The 23,012-nt window shown below is 45.4% G+C and overlaps 1 protein-coding gene across 1 annotated transcript in view; it reads right to left on the reverse strand.

The window, feature by feature from the left end:
• The window catches only part of LOC124778758 (RNA-binding protein Musashi homolog Rbp6), a 1,305,122-nt gene extending 1,282,865 nt beyond the window's left edge, over window positions 1–22,257 (reverse strand). The window contains exon 1 of the mRNA XM_047253666.1: window positions 22,154–22,257. Coding sequence (XP_047109622.1) covers window positions 22,154–22,257 — 104 coding nt within the window. The remainder of the gene's footprint in view (window positions 1–22,153) is intronic.
• Window positions 22,258–23,012: the final 755 nt, after the last annotated feature.

The raw sequence follows: 23,012 nt of genomic DNA on the forward strand, positions 1-23,012 counted from the left end.
ACATTTTACACTAAGACAGTGGTTCCCAACCTTTTATAAACAACTACCCCAGGATAAAAGCAATTATTAGCAAGTACCCCTCCCCCACTTCCCCCTACGCCTCTGACCCACATTACCGTAATAGTAGTCCGCCCCGATAGCTGAGTGATCTTCCTGGCGTGCCGGCCCCGAAACCAAGCCGCATCAATATGATCTTTGGTAGTCCTCGTCGCTGTCGTGTTTTTGTTCGTCGTTTTTTGTTTTACCGCGGTTGTTCATACTAGCAGTGTTGTGCTATTAGTACTTCTTAGCAGTTTGTGTAATATGGTTCAAATGGCTCTGAGCACTATGGGACTTAACATCCATGGTCATCAGTCCCCTAGAACTTAGAACTACTTAAACCTAACTAACACAAGGACATCACACAGCACCCGTTTGTGTAATACTGTCAAAATGAAACATAGATATGCACTCTCAATAAAGTTATCATACACAAGGTACCTAATCTTGACTGTTGTGGCCAACTGCTGTCAGAACTGATATCTAACAGACATTGAAGTACGATAAGATGTGTTGCAATGACACTGACGAAATTATGTGCATATGTTTAACAACAGGCAGCTCTAAAGCTCTCAAACACTGAAGAAGAACTCAAAGTAATCTCGTGTCTGCTATAAGCAAGCAGTCATAAGAGTTCACAAGTAAAAATTCGCCCATTACACAGGCAAATATTAATGAAGAACGTCACTGTATAAATATCTGACTGCTTGCATTACGCATTTCTACATTATCCCACTCTCATATTCTTTACTCTTTGTTTCTGATTACCTAATCAGAAACAAACCAAGACATCGACTTTGTCTTGTTTATGCACAACATTGACTTTAGACAATCGAGATAATGGACAGCATCCTTGGCGATACTACCAATTAATATTTCCCAACAGAATTTCTTACACTACGCGAGGTGACGGAAATTTGCGCTCACTGCAGTTAACAAATATCAGATGTTTTGATATAGTGCAGATGAAAGCTCATGAAATAAAGTAGACAGTATGGATACCATTTTCATTTTTCATTCATGTTAATGATTTTTCAACTCGCATATTCAATGAACATATTTCTAATTCTTTTCACAATGGTACCGGAAAAACTGTATTTCGTACTAACTACTGATTTTCTCCCTTGTGATGACTGGCATGTCTGTGATACGGACAACTTTGATGTTGGAACATGCGGCAGACCATGGGCGGAGCTTAGGATATGGATTGGTGTGGTGGGGGGTGATTGGGCGGGACTTGTGCACCGTTCGGGGCTGTCGCTAACGTTACGTGACATTAACTGGAGGACGGTTTTGGGGTGTGTGCATGCGCCCTTTCTACCGTCGTCTGTGTCTGCACTCTGGTATGTTTTAGTCTATGGCAAATTCCCGACTAATAGTCGACTTTATCGCAGAGGACTGGCCACCTCCCCACTCTGCCCCGACTGTCAGCTCGAAGACACCGACGAGCACCGTTTTGCGTGCCCCCTCAAACGAAACGTATGGCTCCTCATCCAACGAATCGTGGACTTTTACCTCCATGCACCGCCAACGACGTTAACCCCGGATGTCTTCTTGTTGCCCCAAGCATTTCACTACTCTTTTGCTAAGCACCGTACACTCATCTGGTTTCGAGGACAGGCTTTAGAATACTTCAGAGTTGTCCGCATACAGTCCTTGACTCCTGGTACAAAGTTGTGACCGCGCATAGCACCCTGACCCGAAAACCATCTTACCGACAAACTTTTGCCGGTTATCTCCGCAGCGTTTTCTTTGGACCCCCTCAATGTTGGGGTGTGCCATGCCTACCCGTCACATGATGCAACACCCTTATACACGTTCTCATGCATCGACCATCGACCAAAACAAAACAAAACATAAAAGAACAGAATATGTTATATTTTGTTGCATTTAATGTTTTTCTAGTATTTTTTGTTTAACTAACAGTCATTTGTATATGTTTAAATGGTACCTTGAAGAACTGTTGCATTGTGTGTATACACTCCTGGAAATTGAAATAAGAACACCGTGAATTCATTGTCCCAGGAAGGGGAAACTTTATTGACACAGTCCTGGGGTCAGATACATCACATGATCACACTGACAGAACCACAGGCACATAGACACAGATAACAGAGCATGCACAATGTCGGCACTAGTACAGTGTATATCCACCTTTCGCAGCAATGCAGGCTGCTATTCTCCCATGGAGACGATCGTAGAGATGCTGGATGTAGTCCTGTGGAACGGCTTGCCATGCCATTTCCACCTGGCGCCTCAGTTGGACCAGCGTTCGTGCTGGACGTGCAGACCGCGTGAGACGACGCTTCATCCAGTCCCAAACATGCTCAATGGGGGACAGATCGGGAGATCTTGCTGGCCAGGGTAGTTGACTTACACCTTCTAGAGCACGTTGGGTGGCACGGGATACATGCGGACGTGCATTGTCCTGTTGGAACAGCAAGTTCCCTTGACGGTCTAGGAATGGTAGAATGATGGGTTCGACGACGGTTTGGATGTACCGTGCACTATTCAGTGTCCCCTCGACGATCACCAGTGGTGTACGGCCAGTGTAGCAGATCGCTCCCCACACCATGATGCCGGGTGTTGGCCCTGTGTGCCTCGGTCGTATGCAGTCCTGATTGTGGCGCTCACCTGCACGGCGCCAAACACGCATACGACCATCATTGGCACCAAGGCAGAAGCGACTCTCATCGCTGAAGACGACACGTCTCCATTCGTCCCTCCATTCACGCCTGTCGCGACACCACTGGAGGCGGGCTGCACGATGTTGGGGCGTGAGCGGAAGACGGCCTAACGGTGTGCGGGACCGTAGCCCAGCTTCATGGAGACGGTTGCGAATGGTCCTCGCCGATACCCCAGGAGCAACAGTGTCCCTAATTTGCTGTGAAGTGGCGGTGCGGTCCCCTACGGCACTGCGTAGGATCCGTGCGTCGCTGCGGTCCGGTCCCAGGTTGACGGGCACGTGCACCTTCCGCCGACCACTGGCGACAACATCGATGTACTGTGGAGACCTCACGCCCCACGTGTTGAGCAATTCGGCGGTACGTCCACCCGGCCTCCCGCATGCCCACTATACGCCCTCGCTCAAAGTCCGTCAACTGCACATACGGTTCACGTCCACGCTGTCGCGGCATGCTACCAGTGTTAAAGACTGCGATGGAGCTCCGTATGCCACGGCAAACTGGCTGACACTGACGGCGGCGGTGCACAAATGCTGCGCAGCTAGCGCCATTCGACGGCCAACACCGCGGTTCCTGGTGTGTCCGCTGTGCCGTGCGTGTGATCATTGCTTGTACAGCCCTCTCGCAGTGTCCGGAGCAAGTATGGTGGGTCTGACACACCGGTGTCAATGTGTTCTTTTTTCCATTTCCAGGAGTGTATATGCACTGTTACTTTGTTCAATAAAGATTATTGGAAAAAAGGTGCCCAGCGTGACGGATTGCCGTCCTATGGGCCCGGGTTCGTTTCCCGACTGGGTCAGGAATTTTTTCCGCTCAGGGACTGGGTGTTGTGTTGTCATCATCATCATCATCATTTCATCCCCATCCGGCACGCAGGTAGCCCAATGTGGCGTCGAATGTAATAAGGCATGCACCAAGGAGGCCAGACCTGCCCCGTAAGGGACCTCCCGGCCAATGGCGCCAAACGTTCATTTCCTTTTTTTCCATAATAATAATAACCAGACAGTGCACGGCATTTTACTGCTCTTGTACACACTGATGGTAAAAAAATTACAACTCAAAAGGAAAAAAAAATATTGTAGAGTAATGAAGTCTAGTGAATACAGTTGTGTAGGTAGCATATTTACACTACTGGCCATTAAAATTGCTACACCAAGAAGAAACGCAGTTGATAAACGGGTATTCATTGGACAAATATATTATACCAACTGCCATGTGATTACATTTTTACGCAATTTGGGTGCATAGATCCTGAGAAATCACTACCCAGAACAACTACCTCTGGCCGTAATAACGGCCTTGATACTCCTGGGCATTGAGTAAAATAGAGCTTGGATGGCGTGTACAGATACAGCTGCCCATGCAGCTTCAACACGATACCACAGTTCATCAAGAGTAGTGACTGGCGTATTGTGACGAGCCAGTTGCTCGGCCATCATTGACCAGACGTTTTCAGTTGGTGAGAGATCTGCAGAATGTGCTGGTCAGGGCAGCAGTCGAACATTTTCTGTATCCAGAAAGGCCCCTACAGGACCTGCAACATGCGGTCGTGCATTATCCTCCTGAAATGTAGGGTTTCGCAGCGATAGAATGAAGGGCAGAGCCACGGGTAACATATCTGAAATGTAACGTCCACTGTTCAAAGTGCCGTCAATGCGAACAAGATGTGACCGAGACGTGTAACCAATGGCACCCCATACCATTACGCCGGGTGATACGCCAATATGGCGATGACGAATACACGCTTCCAATGTGCGCTCATCGCGATATCGCCAAACACGGATGCGACCATCATGATGCTGTAAACAGAACCTGGATTCATCCGAAAAAATGACGTTTTGCCATTCGTGCACACAGGTTCGTCGTTGAGTAAACCATCGCAGGCGCTCCTGTCTGTGATGCAGCGTCAAGGGTAACCGCAGCCATGGTCTCCGTGCTGATAGTCCATACAGTTTCAGACGTCGTCGAACTGTTCGTGCAGATGGTTGTTGTCTTGCAAACGTCCCCATCTGTTGACTCAGGGATCGAGACGTGGCTGCACGATCCGTTACAATCATACTGATAAGACGCCTGTCATCCCCACTCCTACTGATACGAGGGCGTTGCGATCCTGGACGGCGTTCCGTATTACCCTCCCGAACCCATGGATTCCATATTCTGCTAACAGTCATTGCATCTCGCCCAACGCAAACAGCAATGTCGCGATACAATAAACCGTAAGCGCGATAGGCTACAATCCAACCTTTATCAGAGTCGGAAACGTGATGGTACGCATTTCTCCTCCTTACAGGAGGCGTCACAACAATGGTTCACCAGGCAACGCCGGTCAACTGCTGTTTGTGTATGAGAAATTGGTTGGAAACTTTCCTCATGTCAGCACATTGTAGGTGTCTCCACCGTCGCCAACTTTGTGTGAATGCTCTGAAAAGATAATGATTTGCATATAACAGCATCTTCTTCCTGTCGGTTAAATTTCGCGTCTGTAGTACGTCATCTTCATGGTGTAGTAAATTTAATGGCCAGTAGTGTAAATTATTAACACTGAAATATCACTGGTTAATGTAGGTTAATGTAGATAAGCCACTGCAAAGGCGAAAGACTGGTGCATTATTACCGCTTTAACCGCCAGAATGTTTAATGGAATCAGGCAAACGTGCATAAATTTTGTTGTACATCAGCCGGATGACAGTTTCTGGGGCTGAGTTTCATGCCTGTTGGACTAGGCCCGTCAGTACAGGGATGGTTCCGAATGATACTGGAGCCATCGTCCTATGGTGTGCTTGATTGGAGACAGATCATGTGATCGAGCACACCAGGGCAACATATGGACACTCTGTAGAGCTTGTTAGGATACAACAGTGGTATGTGGACGAACGTCATCTGTTGGAAAACACCTCCTGGAATGGTGTTCATGAATGGAAACACAACAAATGGTATCACCAGATACACTCCTGGAAATGGAAAAAAGAACACATTGACACCGGTGTGTCAGACCCACCATACTTGCTCCGGACACTGCGAGAGGGTTGTACAAGCAATGATCACATGCACGGCACAGCGGACACACCAGGAACCGCGGTGTTGGCCGTCGAATGGCGCTAGCTGCGCAGCATTTGTGCACCGCCGCCGTCAGTGTCAGCCAGTTTGCCGTGGCATACGGAGCTCCATCGCAGTCTTTAACACTGGTAGCATGCCGCGACAGCGTGGACGTGAACCGTATGTGCAGTTGACGGACTTTGAGCGAGGGCGTATAGTGGGCATGCGGGAGGCCGGGTGGACGTACCGCCGAATTGCTCAACACGTGGGGCGTGAGGTCTCCACAGTACATCGATGTTGTCGCCAGTGGTCGGCGGAAGGTGCACGTGCTCGTCGACCTGGGACCGGACCGCAGCGACGCACGGATGCACGCCAAGACCGTAGGATCCTACGCAGTGCCGTAGGGGACCGCACCGCCACTTCCCAGCAAATTAGGGACACTGTTGCTCCTGGGGTATCGGCGAGGACCATTCGCAACCGTCTCCATGAAGCTGGGCTACGGTCCCGCACACCGTTAGGCCGTCTTCCGCTCACGCCCCAACATCGTGCAGCCCGCCTCCAGTGGTGTCGCGACAGGCGTGAATGGGGGGACGAATGGAGACGTGTCGTCTTCAGCGATGAGAGTCGCTTCTGCCTTGGTGCCAATGATGGTCGTATGCGTGTTTGGCGCCGTGCAGGTGAGCGCCACCATCAGGACTGCATACGACCGAGGCACACACGGCCAACACCCGGCATCATGGTGTGGGGAGCGATCTCCTACACTGGCCGTACACCACTGGTGATCGTCGAGGGGACACTGAATAGTGCACGGTACATCCAAACCGTCATCGAACCCATCGTTCTACCATTCCTAGACCGGCAAGGGAACTTGCTGTTCCAACAGGACAATGCACGTCCACATGTATCCCGTGCCACCCAACGTGCTCTAGAAGGTGTAAGTCAACTACCCTGGCCAGCAAGATCTCCGGATTTGTCCCCCATTGAGCATGTTTGGGACTGGATGAAGCGTCGTCTCACGCGGTCTGCACGTCCAGCACGAACGCTGGTCCAACTGAGGCGCCAGGTGGAAATGGCATGGCAAGCCGTTGCACAGGACTACATCCAGCATCTCTACGATCGTCTCCATGGGAGAATAGCAGCCTGCATTGCTGCGAAAGGTGGATATACACTGTACTAGTGCCGACATTGTGCATGCTCTGTTGCCTGTGTCTATGTGCCTGTGGTTCTGTCAGTGTGATCATGTGTTTCCCCTTCCTGGGACAATGAATTCACGGTGTTCTTATTTCAATTTCCAGGAGTGTAGATCACAATTTTCCAGTCAGGTTGCATGGCATAACCACGAGAGTGTTCCTGCTTTTATACAAAATCGCATCCCAGACCATAGCTCCAGATGTACCTCCAGTGTGTCTAGCACGCAGACAGGTTGGTCTCTTCCTAACCAACACACTGGCACCGACCCAGAAACAGCTTTCATCAGAAAACATAAAATACACCACCCTGCCCTACAATAACCTCTCGCTTGATTCCACTGAAGTCGCAAATGGTGGTGGTTTGGGGACAGTGGAATGCATGCTATAGTGCGTCTCTCGCTTGGAGCTGTCCCTGCTGCTCAAATTGCTGCTGCAGATGCAGAACAATATGCCAGAGACGTACGTCGAAGACGATGGTTTTCTGTCTCGGTAATACCAGTTATCCGTCCAGAGCCCGGTCATCTTTCGAGCGTACATCCTCGTGACCACTGCTGGTAGTAATCATTTTGCAGTGGCTACAGTGCTGCCAAGTCTTTATAGAATATCGCAGAACGAACATCCAGCTTCTCGTATCCCTATTACACGACATTTATCAAACTAAGTGAGGTGTTGATAATAGCGTGTTTTTCGCCTTAAAGGCACTCTTGACTGACATTAACTCTAACTAAACTCCGTCCGAACAGGCCATGAAGGCCATCATGTCCAATCTCAAACGTTATTAACGCTCATGACCGTTACAGAGCGTGTTTAAAGCAAAGCTGATTTGCGTCCTCATAGTGGCGCTACTAGATCCATTCTTAGCGACTGGCGCGAAATTTGAATAGAAATCATCTTTCAGATGTAGAAACACGCTTACGTGGGTAGTGGTTGGTCTACATCTACATCTACATCTACATCCATACTCCGCAAGCCACCTGACGGTGCGTGGAGGAGGGTACCTTGAGTACCTCTATCGGTTCTCCCTTCTATTCCAGTCTCGTATTGTTCGTGGAAAGAAGGATTGTCGGTATGCTTCTGTGTGGGGTCTAATCTTCTGATTTTATCCTCATGGTCTCTTCGCGAAATATACGTAGGAGGGAGCAATATACTGCTTGACTCTTCGGTGAAGGTATGATCTCGAAACTTCAACAAAAGCCCGTACCGAGCTACTGAGCGTCTCTCCTGCAGAGTCTTCCACTGGACTTTATCTATCATCTCCGTAACGCTTTCGCGATTACTAAATGATCCTGTAACGAAGCGCGCTGCTCTCCGTTGGATCTTCTGTATCTCTTCTATCAAACCTATCTGATACGGATCCCACACTGCTGAGCAGTATTCAAGCAGTGGGCGAACAAGCGTACAGTAACCTACTTCCTTTGTTTTGGATTGCATTTCCTCAGGACTCTTCCACCAATCTCAGTCTGGCACCTTTGTTACCGACGATCAACTTTATATGATCATTCCATTTTAAATCACTCCTAATGCGTACTCCCGGATAATTTATGGAATTAACTGCTTCCAGTTGCTGACCTGCTATATTGTAGCTAAATTATAAGGGAACTTTCTTTCTATGTATTCGCAGCACGTTACGCTTGCCTACATTGAGATTCAATTGCCATTCCCTGCACCATGCGTCAATGCGCTGCAGATCCTCCTGTATTTCAGTACAATTTTCCATTGTTACAACCTCTCGATATACCACAGCATCATCCGCAAAAAGTCTCAGTGAACTTCCGATGTCACCCACAAGGTCATTTATGTATATTGTGAATAGCACTCCCCTACGGCACACCTGAAATCACTCTCACTTCGGAAGATTTCTCTCCATTGAGAATGACATGCTGCGTTCTTTTATTTAGGAACTCTTCAATTCAATCACACAATTGGTTTGATAGTCCATATGCTCTTACTTTGTTCATTAGACGACTGTTTAACGACATTGGTCTGTGAACAATGTGGACAATGTGTTGACTGCATTTCCTGAGAAAAAGGGGTTTTAACAGGTAACAAAGTGGTCCTTTAAGGGTTCTGTTTTTATCCGCTAAGGTACGGAACTCTAAAATTCATAATTACTTGTGCAGTCGGTTAATTATTTTGATGAACGACAATAGCTACGTAAGTGTCTGATGGTTGATGATTCGTGATTAACTGTTGTGAGAAAACAATCTGCTGGTCTACATACAACCTGCTCTCAGAGAAAATATGATTCATTTCACCTACTGTTACTCCATCACATACACAGTGATGGTTATTTCGTTAACTGTATTTCTGCTGCACTTCCCGCAACATGCACGTGGAAGTTCCCAACCACTCACCTTGTCAAGACACGTAGTGTCATATTTTGCGCAACGGAATTCGTGCCCGCAATTCACACACACACGCACACACACACACACACACACACACACACACACACACATGCATACAGGTACGTATTTCGCTGCACAACGTGACAATGTATGCGCTTATTTATTAATTATTGCAGAGCGGGCCACACACGCCAGGGGACATGCTTTTGCAGCTCTGTTCTCGGTAATCCCTCCGCTAAAATATGCAATTATAAGGCAGCGGCGGAATTTCATAATATTTAATTATTCATAGAGCACCGATGTAATTTGTACCGGATCGTGATATTAATTTCGAGATAAAATGTATTGTCACCGAACTAGGCACAAGTGGAATTCTCCAAAATTGTTTCGTGAGCGTTCGTTACGTTGAAAACATGACGAGAGTAGTATTGTTTCCCGCTTCCTACAGTATAACAGTAATTTCGAGAAAAAGAAAATACACTTACATCAGTTTGCGTGGTAACCGCAGGCTGCAACCGCAATCGCGTGTAGTGGGGGATAGGAATGGAATTTCCCAGAAAAAAAAGTTGTGACTTATTATATGAGCGCAAAACTCTGTACTATCCCGGATATTGTTAACATGCTGTAAACGACTTCTGTCTTGATATTCGAATTTTTTTCTATCTAAAACACTCTCTGCAATGCGGACATAAAATCTGAGCAATGCGAATGTAAAATCTGAGTTTCTTCCTACCCACGTGTTGCTCTCCCTTTCTAAATAGGACCGTTTTTTGACGTTGTCCTTCTTGTACGTCCGTATCTTGGTCCACACCGAGACCAAGACGGGAGGCAGTCAACATTATTTGTCGCCAACACTGAGAGACGATTCAGTTTATGAGATTACGAAACAGGTCCAAAACAAACGATCAAGTATGGAAAATTTCAGAAATGTTGAAATGTAAGCACGCACGGGAGAGTACGATACGAGAAAAAGCACTCCGTCTTCAGACCACAAGTGGCCCATCGGGACCGTCCGACCGCCGTGTCATCCTCATTTGAGGATGCGGAGAGGAGGGGCGTGTGGTCAGCACACTGCTCTCCCGGTCGTTGTGATGGTTTTCTGTGACCGGAGCCGCTACTATTCGGTCGAGTAGCTCCTCAATTGGCTTCACGAGGCTGAGTGCACTCCGAAAAATGGCAACAGCGCATGGTGGCCTGGATGGTCATACATCCAGGTGCCGGCCACGCCCGACAGTGCTTAACTTCGGTGATCTCACGGGAACTGGTGTATCCACTGCGGCAAGCCCGTTGCCACGACACGAAAGGGCACCTAGAACTAACATTGAAGGAAAGGGGAGGAAGACGGAGACATGCGTGCCAACATGTAGACGTATCTACAACAACAATGAAGCTGATCACAATCAATTCAAAACACAGCCATTATATACGATCACAATGTCAGAAAGACTGCTTGCAGTTTTAATATAAGCGCTCATCACAAAATTTGAAAAAAATGTGTAAAGAGAGTTATGGAAATTTTTATGATCCAAAAATTACGTACAACACATATCAAGACGGAACAAGGAACTATAGAGAAAAAATGAGCAACATGAATATATTTTTTTAAAAAAAAGACTCTGCTTCGTTATTTGGCTAAATGGGAAGAAAAGTGGTCGCAGCAGGAATAAATTTAACACTGTAGAATACAGAAAAAACAATCGATAAAGGAATTACAAAATCGATTGAGCAGAAAGAAACGGGGGCAGGGAAGTAATGAATATAAGTCAAAAGAAACGGAGGCATGCTAAGGTGAACGCAGAATGAAATACAAAATTTTATTGATGCTTAAAGTTGCTGATGGTGCTACAGTTGACCTGTTCAGAGTTTAGAGGAAGAAGGATTACAATGGCAACAAACCAGCCGGTTGTTGCAGTAAAAGACAACTACTATTCGTATTAGGTAAGACTCAAGTGCAAAAGTACACATGAACATTTTTTTCAGGATTCGCATTCTTTCCTTAAACCACTTCAGACTAACATTGATATGGGCCGTTAGCAATGTCTAGATTGATATATATGTCTTTCCCTTCTCCACTTCAATTACTATTTTGTCTCTAATGAATCCGAAATAAATGGCACTTGAAGTTGTAAGTTTCCTTTCTGACGTTAGCAGGAACTCGGTTTTATTCACAGAGATATGCCACGACATTCGACGGTGTTCATCTCTCTTTCGTAAAATATGTTAAATATTATGGTGAGATTTAGTCTTACTGGAGTTAAATACATCTTCCACACACTTACCTACAGACATTCAACTGGAAGTTCGCTCCTAGCAAAGAAATCACCATTTGTCACACGTGATAGAAAATCACACACCCATGTGATAAAGTAAAAGGTCGAAACATTTTCGTCAGGTGATTTTTGCATAGAATCAGAAAGTCGTTCACGGTCATTAATTTCGGTAACAGTGCACCCTGTGGCGAAGTTTGCAACGACGGCGAATACACAGACCTAGTCCACAATGACGCTGTTTGCCCGACGATATTAATTTCAATCTTTTGTAACAACAATGACAAATTGGAAATTCACACTTCCCCAAACAAACGGCGGTCGCTTATAAAGCGATTACAACAGCCATTAGTTTTCCCGGAACCGGACAATAATAAAAATTTATTACCGTTCTCACAGAGATAAAACAATAATATCCGAGGTGCAAAACTTTGCTTATTTACGGCCACGCGGCCATAATTCAGCGCACTTAATTCGATGCCGTTCTTCATTATGCATGCGCAACAAAACACAACCCGGCAGCACGCGACCGTGCACCCTTTTACCCCAGAAAACTCTCTCGTCGTAGGTGCGGGTGTTCGACAGCTATCCTCTTTGGCGAAGGCACTACATTTCTAAAGTTTTCATTTTTAGATAGGCAAAACAACGAACCAATTTCCAAAGCGGGCTGCAGTCGTAGGAACAGCAGCGGCTTCCGTTAGTTGCACGAATTTTTTCTTCCGCTTGTATTGAGTTTTGAGCACCTGGAAAATGACTTAGAAGCTTGTAGAGACATTTTGTTCACTAATACGTGTCTGTTTTCTGCATACCTGTGCGTTTCAGATTTAGCGCATTCGCCTTCTGAAACCCCTGAGTTAGTTACAAATAACGCTGTACCCGGGCGGTGTGGCCGAGCGGTTCTAGACGCTATAGTCTGGAACCGCGCGCCCGCTACGGTCGCAGGTTCGAATCCTGCCTCGGGCATGAACGTGTGTGGTGTCCTTAGGATAGTTAGGTTTAAGTAGTTCTAAGTTCTAGGGGACTGATGACCTCAGATGTTAAGTTCCTTAGTGCTCAGAGCCATTTGAACAATTTTTTAACAACGCTGTATTAGTTGGTTGGTTGGCTTTGGGGAAGGAGACCAGACAGCGTAGTCATCGGTCTCATCGGATTAGGGAAGGAGGGGGAAGGAAGTCGGCCGTGCCCTTTCAGAGGAACCATCCCGGCATTTGCCTGGAGTGATTTAGGGAAATTACGGAAAACCTAAATCAGGATGGCCGGACGCGGGATTGAACCGTCGTCCTCCCGAATGCGAGTCCAGTGTCTTACCACTGCGCCACCTCGCTCGGTCGCTGTATTAGTATTAAATTAAAACACGAATTATTTGAAAATACAACTTCTTACAGTAGTACGTATTTTAAACGGATCTTATCACCACAACATCAAAATAATACCTTGTATTCTCCCGTTAAGTGATAACATGTAACAATTCTATAAGCAGTGAGCCGCGCGGAGTGGGCGTGTGGTTTGAGGCGCCATGTCACGGACTGCGCGGTCCCTCCCGCCGTAGGTTCGACTCCTCCCTCGGGCATGGGTGTGTGTGTGTGTGTTGTTCTTAGCATAAGTTAGTTTAAGTTGTGTGTGAATCTAAAGACCGATGACCTTAGCAGTTTGGTCCCTTAGGAATTCACACACATTTCAACATCTTTTTTATAAGCAATGAGGCGGTTTTATATCTTGACAGTACCATACTAAACTAATGAAACTTTGCACTGTGGCTGTTTGCAATATGTTACGTTGGTACATAAGTTCGTAGCGTTTTTGTTTTGCATTTTGCTATTCCGGTTGCTACGGGATTATTTATCTACTGTCAATTTTATTGGTAGTTAAATGTTTCTATTTGAGTATACACTTTGTCATATTGTCATTTGGAGATAGTGGAGCTGTGGACGCTAGGAAACGCAGTGCCAAGTGGAGATATCGGAACATTTCCGACACGTTCTTTTGTTGGAGTTCAGTAGAGGGATGAGAACAGTGGATACAGCCAGAAACATTCCCGCCGTGTATGGGGATAATGCCACTGGACAGAGGACGGCAAGAAAATGGTTTTCTCGTTTTAAGGAAGATCATTTTGACATTAGAGACTCTCTCTGTTCAGGAAGGCCTTCGCGTCTGACGAAGACCGTTTAAGATCGTTAATCCACAATGAGCCATGTCAGTGAACTCGATAGCTGACAGATGTGATGAACTGTGATCATTCCGCCATCGTCCCACATTTGCGTGCAACGGGGAAGGTCAAAAAATCGGGTGTATGGGTATCGCTTGCTCTTAGCCAAAATCGGCAGGTGACCATATCTGCATCTCTGCTCCCTATCCCCCTACCCTGTATCGTTACTGATGACGAGAAATGGTGTCTCTATGCTAAAATAAGGAAATGAAAGGAATGGTTGAGTCCAGACGAAGCAGCAACTCCCAGTACAATGACCTGTGCGCGTCCATAAAAGATAGTGCTATGCATTTTTCAGAACAGCGGCAGGGCACTACGAATCGCTTCCCCGATGTGTAACCATCACTGCTCACGTTTATTGTCAACAAATGGGACGTCTTGCAGACGCAATCTCAGAACAACGACCAGGAAGATTGCGTGAAGTGAAGCTAATTAACGATGACGCACGCCCGCATTCTGATAGAAAAGAACTATACAGGAGTTGGTTTCGGAAGTCATTCTGGTCCCATGTTATTCACATGACTTTGCGCCTTCAGATTTCCACCTTTCCCAGTTTCTATCGAACAACCTTCAAGGAACATCGTTTCTGGATGAAAATACGCTCCGAACATAGCTCGACGAGTTTTTCGCCTCAAAACCTCTTGATTATTACAGTCGTGGAATCGAAAAGTTACCCCACCGTTCAAAAAATGGCTCTGAGCACTATGGGGCTTAACGTCTGACGTCATCAGTCCCCTAGAACTTAGAACTACTTAAACCTAACTACTCTAAGGCCATCACACACACCCATGCCCGAGGCAGGATGCGAACCTGAGACCGTAGCGGTTCCGCGGTTCCAGACTGTAGCGCCTAGAACCGCTCGGCCACCTCGGGCGGCTTACCCCACCGTTGACAGACTGTTGTAAATAGTGGAGGACAATAAGGACAATATACTATAGATGACTAAAGTCTCTGTTGTGTGTATCTGTTGTGTTTAATAAACTTGGGGGAAAACAATACTAAGTAGTGCACCAACTCAAGATCATCCGCTTTTACATAATTGTAATTGAGTCATACTGTAACAACTCTAATATTGTGAGTGAGACGTAATGACTAGAACACGTATATTAAAACTTATCAATCATATTACCCGGGTATTTTCACAGCAATAGTGAAGCAATTGTCAAGTTAGACGGAAAGGACAAATCTATCGTATTCTGGATGATGTGAATACATAGAAATTCTTACAGGTAATTGCAGTAGCAGGTCATATGTGAATCAGCTACTAACCGCAAAATCTCTAGTACTATTCAGTACAAAATTTTAATACCAACAGTAAGACACTAAAGAAATTTCTGCAGTGAATAATTAACAACAAGCTACAGGCTTAAAAACTACTTTCGGCGTAACAGCTGCGACCTTGTCGGTTCTACACTCTCCGGAGCCGTGACGCTGTTGTAGGATCGGGTGACGGCGAACTTATAAAGCGAAGAGTCGAAAGCGAATGGAACAATGCAGGCGGCAAATTCGAAAGTCCGCTTCTAACTGAATTCCGGCCGTGGATAATTTATACGTCCGCTTTTGCCTCCCCAAGTGGCGATGCAAATGAGGCACTTCTGACGCGAATACGAGCTCAGCTGTAAATACAACATTGACGGCGCTCATTGCATTTAAATTAAACACCGCTACACAGTGTTATGCAGCAGGAAGGGCCGACCTCGGCGCGGGTGGTGCGCAGTAATTCACCAATCACAGTCCACACCAGCGTTCTCGGCCCGACGTGTTTCAGTACGTTGTTGCGGCGGGTGTGTGACTTTTATAATGAAAACCGACATCAATCTCTTCACTCAGAACCAAATCTCAAGTCACAGACACACAAAGAAATATTTATCTTTAGACAGCGCGACGAACATCGTAGGTAACAAACAAAACCAATCAGCCCACATTACACTACAGACTGTTTACCTGTCTTCACTGTCAGTTACATAACCTGGCAAACACCGGATATATGGACCAAAAATAAAAGATCGTAGGTTCCAAGTAAGGTAGGTGACTTTATGAATGTCGTTTTATTCTGATAACCGTGACTGTTTCTAGAATTGATTCTCATATTCAGTTTCTTATTCGCGCATCTTTTGCGAGTGGTCGTTTATTTGTGTGTTATTTTCGAGCGAGGTATTTCTATTTCACTACTGTTTTGCTTTTTATTATGAGTAATAGATGTTTGACATTGCATTTACTCGCTCTGGCTCTCCGTCGTCATACAACGTAAATACGAGGGCTATTCGGAAAGTGAGGATCGATCGGTCGCGAAATGGGAACCACAGGGAAAATCCGGTGAAGTTTTGCACAGGTGTGTTGGGCACTGTCTTTAGTATGCCCGTATATCGCGTTATGTCTTTCTTTTCAGTTCTGATCACACAGGGAGCACATAAAGATACCTAGAACAATAGTGTCACCCGCCAAGTACGAGGGCCAGGTGAGAAATTCCGCCTGAAGCTATGCAGCCAACATTACATAACTGTCGTGAGCTTTCTTCTTCAAGACAATTCTCAGGCGCATTCTGCAGGGGCAATGAAGATTCTGTGCATCGTTGTAAATGTTTGAGTACCCACAATACAGCCCGTAATTGTCTGCCTTGGAGTTTAATCTCCGCTTAATGAACCACTGGCTATGAAGACAACATTTTGGCTCAGACAACTAGCTGTAGGCCAGCATAGAGAATTGGCGGAAAGCCCTGGCCGCTGCCGTCTATATCGAGGGTATTGGAAAGTTAGTACAACTCCACGACAAACGCCGAAGTCGGATCGGCGACTATGGAAATAAGTACCTGGAAGTTGTAGCTCACTGTTTCAAATAAAACGGTTTTGATTTTCACTGTGGTTTCCATTTCGCGAACTATCATTCCCTACTTTCCGAATAGCGCTCGTACTTACGGAGGAAAAAAAATCTATGCATAAAAAAATTATGTCACACAAAAAATTCATAAATGGACTGGGGGAAAAACTAATTTTCTTTATGTGAAATAACATTATATATAATCACGCGCTTATCACAGGCATTATGCAGCACATAAAGTGAAAAATATATTCCTTCCCCTATCGCATTCTAACCGTCAGCCCATCTCTGGCTTTCCTGTCAAAGTAAGAAAGATCAAATATTCCAGAATGAATGAATGGAAGACCTCTCCGTATAACTTAATTGCCGGGGAGATGATGTTTCATTATGAATAGGCCACAAGTGATATCACCCTTTTCATGGAAGAAAAGTGTATAATGTGTACAGATTATTGTTACAATAGCCGGTAGTGCAGTGTAGCGATACGTCATTGCTGTTAAACTTTATGACAGAAGTTTTGAAAGGGAAGACTGAAATCTACACTGCTCAATCATTTACCTCCATTGCAACGCGGAAGTTTGAAGAAGCCTGAAATCTGGCTGCCCAATGCCGCCGTGGATTTTTCACGTTCCCCTTTTTCTTGACTCCTCTGCGATGGAGGTCAAAAACACGATCTCTAGCGTAGAAATCACATGGTTTTCTTACTAATGACTGACGAAAAGATTTCAGACGAATCGCCGCTTGGACCTGACACGAAAATCACACAAGGGGTGGCATAAAGGGCGTTAGTGGAAACCTCTTTCCCTTTCCTTGATTCCCACATATTTCTCGTTCGAAAACGACAGTTCGCAGTGCCGTGATAACAGGACGAGTTTCTTGACAACTTTCGACACTTCTGACAACCCCCCCCCCTTTCCCCAGACGATTCCACTCTTCTATAAGGTCATCGCGGGGCTGCAACCCCACTACGTGATATGACGCCTTTGAAGTGTAGCGTAACCACACCGCTTGCTCTGCTATACAGGGTAAAACCACTAGGGACTCTTCAAAGATATTAGACGAAAGCTGAACGTGATCCGAAGCAACAAAGACTGTTTATGCTTTTGAAACCCTCCTGTTTTGTCCCACTTAGTGTCGTGATCACAAAGAAGGGGTCGAGGGGGGGAATTGATATGTGCATGAAAATGGAAAAGGGTCCCTCTAAGACCACACATATACACTGTTTTATTGAGCACTTTAGAAACGTACTTGTGTAGAGACATTCCTTGACCAGTTCACAGACACAGACAGACAGGAAAGCCCTTCGACACCCCTCAGATTCCGCATGCCCGCCAACAAGCTTAGAGCAGCGATGCTGGACCACTCAGCAGTATGGTGTCGAATGGGTTGCCTTTCCACAGGCGCCAAGGGTTCAGCTATGGGTTGTATCTCTACAGGTACATTTTAAAAGTGCTCAGCATAGGTGCATGGTTGGCACTGAGGGTGTTGCCCGCCTGTGAAGTCGTAGTGGTACCTTTTGCAGTTTTCTTCATGCATTCGTCAATGTCACACCCACCCTCAGCAATCTCATCATACGAATTTGCAAAACAAGAAGGTGAAAAGGCATGAACACTTTTTGCTGATTCAGACCACATTCAAATTTCGTCGAATGGTAGGTACTGTACGTTGGGTCACCAACTACTAAGGTAGATAAGCTCTTCTGTAAATATAAAATTTATGTATGCAGTAAAGGCGAAGATATCTGTTGCAAGTAATCATCATAGTACTTGTCATACCTCATAGAAAATGTCGTGCCACTATGATATGGGCCTACAAGGTTTGAATAATTTGCACAGAAGGTGGTCACAACCACCGGTGCTGCCATTTATCCAAAATATAATGACAATAATACGATATGAAACTACGGGAATAATACGATAGTGATGAATACGTTTCCCAATAGTATTAGACATCAACTATTTGAACGGTGGTTTGAATTCACAGTGCACTGCTATGCATTTACATCTTCATCTACATGACTACTCTGCAATTCACACTCACGTCCTCAAGAGAGGGTTCATACACTATGTGATCAAAAGTATCCGGATACCCCCAAAAACATTCGTTTTTCATTTTAGGTGCATTGTGCTGCTAGCTACTACCAGGTACTCTATATCAACGACCTCAGTAGTCATTAGAAATCGTGAGATAGCAGAATGGGGCACTCTGTGGAACTCACGGACTTCGTCCGTGGTCAGTGATTGGGTGTCACTTCTGTCATACGTCTGAAAGCGAGATTTCCACACTGTTGAACATCCCTAGGTCCACTGTTTCCGATGTGATAGTGAGGTGGAGAGCTGAAGAGGCACGTACAGCACAAAAGCGTACAGGCCAATCTCGTCTGTTGACTGACAGATATCACCGACAGTTGAAGAGGGTCGTAATGTGCAATAGGCAGACATCTATCCAGACCATCACACAGGAATTCCAAACTGCATCAGGATCCACTGCAAGTACTATGACAGTTAGGCGGGAGGTGAGAAAACTTGGGTTTCATGGTCGAGCGGCTGCTCATAAGCCACACATCGCGCCGGTAAATACCAAACGACGCCTCGCTTGGTGTAATTGGCGAAAATATTGGACAAATGAACAGTGTCAAAACGTTGTGTGGAGCGACGAATCACGGTACACAATGTGGCGATCCGATGGCAGGGAGTGGGTTAAAGCGAATGCCCGGTGAACGTCATCTGCCAGCGTGTGTAGTGACAACAGTAAAATTCAGAGGCGGTGGTGTTATGGTGTGCTCGTGTTTTTCATGGAGGGGGCTTGAAACCCTTGTTGTTTTGCATGGCAGTATCATAGCACAGGCCTGTATTGATGTTTTAAGCACCTTTTGCTTCCCACTGTTGAAGAGCAATCCGAGGAAGGCGATTGCATTTTTCAACACGATCAATCAACTGCTTATAACACACGGCCTGTGGCGGAGTGGTTACACGACAATAACATCCCTGTAATGGGCTGGCCTGCACAGAGTCCTGGCCTGAATCCTATAGAACACCTTTGGGATGTTTTGGAATGCCGACTTCGTGCCAGGCCTCACCGACCGACGTCGATACTTCTCCTCAGTGCAGCACTTGTGAAGAATCGGCTGCCGCTCCCCAAGAAACATTCCAGCAGCTGATTTAACGTATTCCTGCGAGAGTGGAAGCTGTCATCAACGCTAAGGGTGGGCCAACACCATGTCGAATTCCAGCCACGAACTTGTAAGTCATTTTCATCTAGGTGCCCGGATAGTTTTGATCACATAGTGTAGAATCACTTTCAGACTATTTCTCTACCGTTCCACTCTCGAATCGCACGAGGGACAAATGAACACCTAATCCTATCTGGTCAGGATTCCATACCGCGCAGCATTACCCAAAAAGAAAACAGACAAGCGTAGCGTAGGCGGTTTCCTTTTTAGATCTGTTGCGTCTCTTAAGTGCTCACCAATAAAATGAGATCTTTGGTTCGCCGTCCGCACAATATTTTCTGTGCGATGGCTTCAATTTAAGTGGTTGGACATTGTAACCCCTGGGTATTTAGTTGAATTGGCAGCTTGTAAATTTGTGCGTAATATCCTGTAAGAGAAGTTTAACGGATTTTTTTTTTTTTAATATTAATGTAGACGACCTTATGCTTTTCATTATTTACGATTAGTTGCCGCATCATACATACAACTTTGGACTGGTTTTGATCTCTTGATAACTTTAATAGACGGTAAATGACAGCGTAATCAGTAAACAATCTAAGAAGGCCGCTCAGCAACAGTAGGCCTGCAATACTTCCTAGAGGAACGGTCAGATACGTCTTCTGTTTCACTCGATAACTTCCCGTACGTTACTACCAAATGTGACCTTTCTGACAGCTAATCATGAATCCAGTCACACAATTGAGGCAATAAGAGACAATCAGTTTTATTAGTAGCCGCCTGTGAGTAATGGTGTCAAAAGCCTTCTCAGTTTCTAGAAATATGGACACTTCCTGGGATCACTTCTAGAAAATACTGATTACTTCGTGTGAATGAAGAGATAAAAGATGGTTCATTGGTGGGTGTATGCCGTTCTCTGCCTCCTACTTACACATCCTCTTGCAGGGGGACATTCATTTTACCGTGCACACCACACGGTGTACATCGACATTTTTCACATCCAAAAAGTCGTTACCACGGGTGAAAGATGTAGTGTCATGAAAATACTAGGTTCATCTGGGGATTAAACCAAGTACCTATGGATCTGTAGTATGATACCAATCCACTGTGCGACGTTATCCCCTTGAACAGCCAGTTGTGCTACAACAAGTGTAGTAATCTACTTGCAGCGGAATGGTGAACGTGCACTTTGGTACTGTCCCTAAAGGACGCTTACTCTGGATATTGAATTGTTTAAGGTGAGGATGATACATTCCCTCACAGATTAGGCATTACTGATTGTGAAAAGTTGTTAAGTGAATAATTCCTACAAGTAAAACTTGGAAACATGGGGAACGGAACTTTAGTGTTTCAAACTTTTGGACGCACTTTGTAGAAGATTACCTCGAATTAGTAGGACAGTATATACATCAGCTGAATAACATGCATTCAGGTTGGCCGCAGCAGTTAAATGAGCTGCAAGAGGAATTTGAGAATAAAACCCCAGTGATGTTCCTATTCTAGATATTACACACGATCTTATAAAAAGATATTCCATACTTTGAGAGGAGGTATGGACCAAAACTAGAGAAAAATATCCAAATTCCATGTCTTAACAGAAGCGAAACACATTTCTTCTAATGCAAGCTCTTTGCTGTTACGAACGAGCTAAAGAATCCAGTAATCAAATAAGTAAACAAATGAGACGGTGCCCAGAGTTCTGGGTATTTTTCAGCGGACAGGACGAGGACTGAACGGTTGCGTCCATTTTGCAGGTCATAGAGGAAGATCATGTCTACCATTTATCGTGTCGAATAATAGGCTTCCACTATGCAAACTTAAAATTACAATGTAAAGACATTCTACAAACTTTATCACGACACAAACTGGTTCAATTACAACTAATGTATGTGCTGCACTTGCCCGGTTTACAGTAACAGCAACAACAGATGTTTAATGCATACTGTATCCATGGACAAAAAAGGAGAATGTGTCTTCATTTGTTTACTGCTCTCTCTAGGTCTTTCATAACAGCAAAGAGCACTTGGAATAGAAGCGACGTGTTTCGGAGCACTGAAGATGAGCAGGCATACATTTTAGAGCCCATGATTTCTCGACTTTGTCCTGTTTTGGCCCACAGCACCACCCCTCAAAATATGGAATACTTGTTTTTAACCCCATTTGTATGTAACACCTACAATATATGTAACACCTAGCACAATGGCTGCATCGTGGAACCTGCGGAGAATAGACTATATACTCTAGTTGTGTGGCCATTTTGGTTCACAATGGTCAATTTTACACAATGGTCACTTATCCGAGACGCGAGCTGAGAGGGCATGGTTCACTGTGATTGCGTAGCTCGCTGCTGCTGCTTCTGCTGCGCTAGCTGCCTGCTGTCGAGAACCTTGTACTGACCTGGAGCGACGCGTTGTGGGGTCCTTCATCACCATCACTTCGGTGATGTCGCCGAACTTGCTGAAGTACTCCCTCAGGCTCTCTGCAACAACAAACAAAAACATATCCTCACGTCACTGTACCAACTAGTACTGTAGCTAACTTCTATAAATGTTATACATCTGTTGACGTTTATGGTGATGATGATGAAGATGATGCTATTACGGAGTACCAAAAAAATTTGCAATGATTGTTTTTACTAGCGTTGCTTTGTTTTTGTTTCGTTTTTTACCATGGCAAGTTTAAGTGAACGTGCGCTTGTGAAATTTTGTTTTCTACACCGTAAAAATGCTGTTGAAACTGTTTTAACGCCGCAAACAGCTCACCAAGATGACGCTATGGGAAAAACGCAAGTGTGCGAGTGGTTTGCTCGATTTAAAAATGACGACATGTCGATTGATGACAAACGTCGTTCTGGGCGTCCATCAACTGCCCGAATCGATGAAAACATTGAAAATATTCGAGAACTTGTGCTCACCGTCGACAGGCAATTGATCAACTGTCAGAGATTAGTGGGTTATCTTGTAGCTCAGTTCAGGGAATTTTAACGGAAGATTTGGGGATGAAAAGTGTTGCCGCTAAGTTTGTTCCTCGGGTTCTGACACAATCGAAATGAACGTCCAGTTGAAGCATGTCGCGCTTTGAAACAATAGCTTCAAACTGATCCAGATTTTCTGTCAAAAGTCATTACTGCTGATGAGTAATGGTGCTATGGTTACGACCTAGAAAGAAAGCAACAGTCAAGCCAATGGAAGAAGTCATAGTTAACCCGCCCGAAAAAATGTCGTCTAGTCAAATGAAACATAAAAACAGGGCCGAT

The sequence above is a fragment of the Schistocerca piceifrons genome, chromosome 1 (assembly GCF_021461385.2).
Source record: "Schistocerca piceifrons isolate TAMUIC-IGC-003096 chromosome 1, iqSchPice1.1, whole genome shotgun sequence".
Taxonomy (NCBI): Eukaryota; Metazoa; Arthropoda; class Insecta; order Orthoptera; family Acrididae; genus Schistocerca; species Schistocerca piceifrons.